The sequence below is a fragment of the Gavialis gangeticus genome, unplaced genomic scaffold, assembly GCF_001723915.1.
Source record: "Gavialis gangeticus isolate Ggan-Ray unplaced genomic scaffold, GavGan_comp1, whole genome shotgun sequence".
Classification (NCBI taxonomy): domain Eukaryota; kingdom Metazoa; phylum Chordata; order Crocodylia; family Gavialidae; genus Gavialis; species Gavialis gangeticus.
This window is the reverse complement of record NW_017728992.1, coordinates 181,935,967-181,939,883: the sequence shown is the minus strand read 5'-3', so window position 1 is coordinate 181,939,883 and position 3,917 is coordinate 181,935,967. Positions and strand designations below refer to the sequence as shown.

General features: G+C 41.3%; 1 protein-coding gene and 1 long non-coding RNA gene across 4 annotated transcripts in view; one reads left to right on the top strand and one right to left on the bottom strand.

Annotated features, from left to right (window-relative positions):
• LOC109305163 overlaps positions 1–804 on the top strand; it is a 6,105-nt gene extending 5,301 nt beyond the window's left edge. Inside the window, exon 2 of the long non-coding RNA XR_002099574.1 lies at positions 362–804. This is a non-coding gene — a long non-coding RNA (uncharacterized LOC109305163). The remainder of the gene's footprint in view (positions 1–361) is intronic.
• Positions 1–3,917, bottom strand: part of COL14A1 (collagen type XIV alpha 1 chain) — a 266,741-nt gene that overhangs the window by 94,874 nt on the left and 167,950 nt on the right. For all 3 annotated transcript variants that reach the window (XM_019528109.1, XM_019528108.1, XM_019528110.1), the window contains 2 exons: positions 2,766–2,804; positions 2,400–2,538 (listed from right to left, as the gene is read on the bottom strand). In XM_019528109.1, coding sequence (XP_019383654.1) covers positions 2,400–2,538; positions 2,766–2,804 — 178 coding nt within the window. The remainder of the gene's footprint in view (positions 1–2,399; positions 2,539–2,765; positions 2,805–3,917) is intronic.

The following is a 3,917-nucleotide window of genomic DNA, read 5'->3' as shown; positions in this document are numbered from 1 at the left end:
TGTTTAGAACATAGTTAATAAATGTATAAGCCAACACAAAAGAATCCAGGAACAGTAAAACTGTTTAAAAAAAGAGAAAAAGAAAGAAAAGAAAATATACCAATAGCCTCTTTGAATTCTTGCAGAAGGGTTGAGATCTTTATGATGCAAGAGAAATGCATTACTTGGTTTCATTCCTTAATGTCTAGCTTTGTTGTTTGGTATTTTAAGCTTTTATTTAACTTTGACAAATCACAAGCCTGGAAATTAGTATAGAAAGTCAGGTGTCCAAGAGCAGTGCACTAATTAGCTTCATTCTGAAGAAGCTTCATTTGTACAAGTTGCACAACACTACATATTACAGGGCAGTGGGAGGCTCCAGGTATATCTATGGGCACAGACAAAAGTAACAACTGAAATATTTTCATGGGAAATGCACTTGGAAACATTTAATAAAGGGAATATTTCAACCAGGGGACACATGTGCCCCTTTGCTATTACTGGCTGGAAAGCTTCAGAATGCGGCAGCCTCTTCTAGAGCCCGTCACTCTGGTCTCACCACCAGGAGTCTGACGCCCCAGCTCCAATCTCCTTTAGCCCTCCTCTCCACCCCCCAGCAGAGGAGTATAGGGTACTGGGGTTGAAGGACCAGGCTTCAGGAGTGGCAGGGGCCCTGGGCGTCAACAGAGTTCTGGACCAGTAGTGGGGAGGGGTAAATCTGGCTCTGGCAATGGAGACCTGGCAGCATCCCAGGATAAAGAACAAGACCCAACAGCTGGAAAGCAGGCAGCCTGCCCACCTTATCTCCCCACCCTTCTCTGTCCAGACATAACAAAACAAAATAGTACCTCCTTTCAAGAGGTACTAGTGAAGTGTGTCAGCCACTTCTGGAACATTTCAAAGGGTTTGTACACAAGCGCAGATGATCCTCAGACACATTCAAAGGCATTTGAAACTTTTTAATTATGTGTGTCCACATCCTAACTTCCCATTGTCTCTAGTGCCACTTCTTTTATAACCTGCCTTTTTTTTTTAAAGCAACAGCAAAAAACCACAATTTACTAATCACTATAACTGATACAATAACCACCAGGGGTGTATCAGCATGTTCTCTGTGCCTACATACATGCATTATTACTAAGCAGAATCCTGCTCTTGGATCCTACTCTCTAGACCCCTATCAGAAGTGTGTTTTCTACTGTGTAGTTTGTTCTCAGACTGCAAAATGGGGAATAATGAAAATACATATGAAGAAGGTTGTCAGAAAAGAAAGGGACAAAGTAAAGATGAAATCTGGCAATCCATCAGAAACGGTGCTAGCTGAATTAAATGTATGTCAGATGAAGAATATAAAACTTAGAGGTCAGGAGTCACTCCAAGATTTCTGGACTGTAAATTAAATTTAAATCTGAAATTAGGAGAAGGATGATAAAGGACCATTTAGTCAGGAGGACCTTTGCCTTTTTATAGTACCATGGAATCATAAAACTGGTAGGGACTTCACAGGTTATCTAGTCTAACCCCTTGAAGAAATGCAGGATTTGCTCTTCTTAAAAAATCCCAGATAGGTTGCTACCCAGCCTCTTCTTGAAAACCTCCAGTGAAGGGGATTCCACAATTTCCCTAGGCAACTCGCAGAGGTTATGGCATTGGTGAAAGTTGACAGAGTTAGGACAAGCTGACAAATGGGAAATACAAGAATCAGACCCTGACTGGAGGTGGGCTATCAAGGAAAGAGTAGAAGTGACAAGCAACAACAAAGTAAATGACATACCCCAGAAGGGTAAAAATATATGGAGAGCTCCAGCAGGATGAAAAACAGCTGTTCTGTATATAACAGGATGCAGTAGCATGGAAATTAAGAAAACAGCATAGTGGAAACACCAGACTTGTGTATGCCATATCCAGAAGGATGGAGAGATAAGTAATATCCAGTGATACAAAAACTGAATAAGGAAAACAAGAGGCCTATTTGAACCATACCTGTAAGGTGTCTTGAACCAGCTAGGGAAAGGTATTCTCAGTACCATGAAAAGGACTGAAAGCACAGTGAAGCAATCAAGAAGATTGTGCTGGGTAGAATGAACAGAGGAGTAACAGAAGAGTACACAGAGCAGAAGATCAGATAGGAAACATGCACAAATGAAAAGAGACAGAAATATGAATTGTTAATCCATGTCCAACTTCTCTCCACCTGCCTCAAGAAAGATGGCCTATTACATACAAACAGTGACAAGGTATCTGCAATATACATTCAAATCTATTTTCCAGAAGATAGATTGCTGTGCCACTATGATCATTTTTGCTAAGAAATGTCTTGTTCATTCCTACAGAGATTGAGCCAATAATTTGCATCCAGTTGCGGCAGCAAACTATTATTTGACTCTGCTCTTTATATTAATCCATATGTTAATACGTACTTGGTAGGCTGGGAAACCAATGCATCTTTATGCAGTCTGTAACACGGGAAAGCATTAAATGTACCAGGTTCCATGGATACCCCTTCCACTGTTGAAAATTCCTTTTCAACCAAACCAAACATTTCCATCATTTTAAATCCTGAAAGGCATAAAAATGTAGAAAATATCACTTTAAAGTTAACAATTTGTGACAGAAAAAGGGAGAAGAGGACAAAGTGGACTAGAGAAAGGAACTTCATACCCCGATTTGTCTAACAGCTGTTGTTACAAACAGAGAAAAAATAAATTTACTACTTAACATTTTGCCTATCAGTTAAAGAAAATGATTCCATAGATGCAGAATATAAAACAATCTCTTTTCTGTACCTGCAAAACTACTGCCATCCTTATACACCAACGGGCAAGCTGGAAGAAAGGAAAAATACATTTCAACTCAGAAAAGAAGTAAACACTTCCAACAAACCTGTAATATTTCTTTTTATGAAGAGAAACTAGACTTTTCCATCACAGAAAGTCTCCTAGGGAATCAATAAACACTGAGGTCTGAATTTTTAATGATGGGTATCTAACATGGTATCACTAGGGATCTAAAGTTGCTAACAAAAAACAGAAACAGAATTTCAGGCTACTTTTCAAAACGTATGCCTAAATAACCAGTAAATACAAGTATTATGTTTTCAAAGTCCTGACATATATTAAAAGTAGAGTTTAAGGGCCAAAAATGAAGGGTACATATCAGCAATATAAAAGCAATGATCTTGTGTATCTCAGCTCTGTTAGACTGCAGTTCCAAGACCAATTTCATCATCAGAAATTATTCAAACTAGCTACATACTGCCATTTCTCAGGCATGCACATAATGGCTAGGGACAGACATTCAAAAATCCTGAGCCTGAATTGATTCAGTCTTTGCAAGTTAATTTAACCTGGCTAGGCTGAACTGGTTTGAAACCAGACAGACATTCTCTCTGGACTCAGGAAATACAGGCACATGCCTGCAGTGGCTCAGGCTAGAAGCCGGGGAGGAGACGTGGGGTGCTAGAGCAGCCCTCCCTTCCCTGCTGCAGGAAGCTGAGCTGAGTGGGGTGTGGCCAGGCCCTGACAGGACTCTCTCATTAGGAAGGTCTGCCTGCAGGGTCCCAGGCTTTTCCCCACTGGCTGCTCAAGAGGCAGGACTGTTGCCAGCTCCCAGCTCCGGCCTAGCACTCTGAGGCAAGGGGGCAGTGGGGTGCAATGATGCTGTTGATACAGAGCTTTTCAATCTCCCTCCCTGCTTCGTCATACTGTCTGCAGCAAACTGACACGCAAGCAAGCCAGCTTGGGGCCTGATAGTGATAACAGTCTTTATCACCTGATTAGCAAAACAATAGCCTCTCTCCACTACTTCAAACTTCTTAAACAGCTTACCAGCTGGCCTGTTGATTAGCTCCAAATAGCCCTAAGCAGTCACTGTTCTGTCTGCCTGCCCCAGTGAAACTGGAGACACACACACACACACACACACACACACACACACAC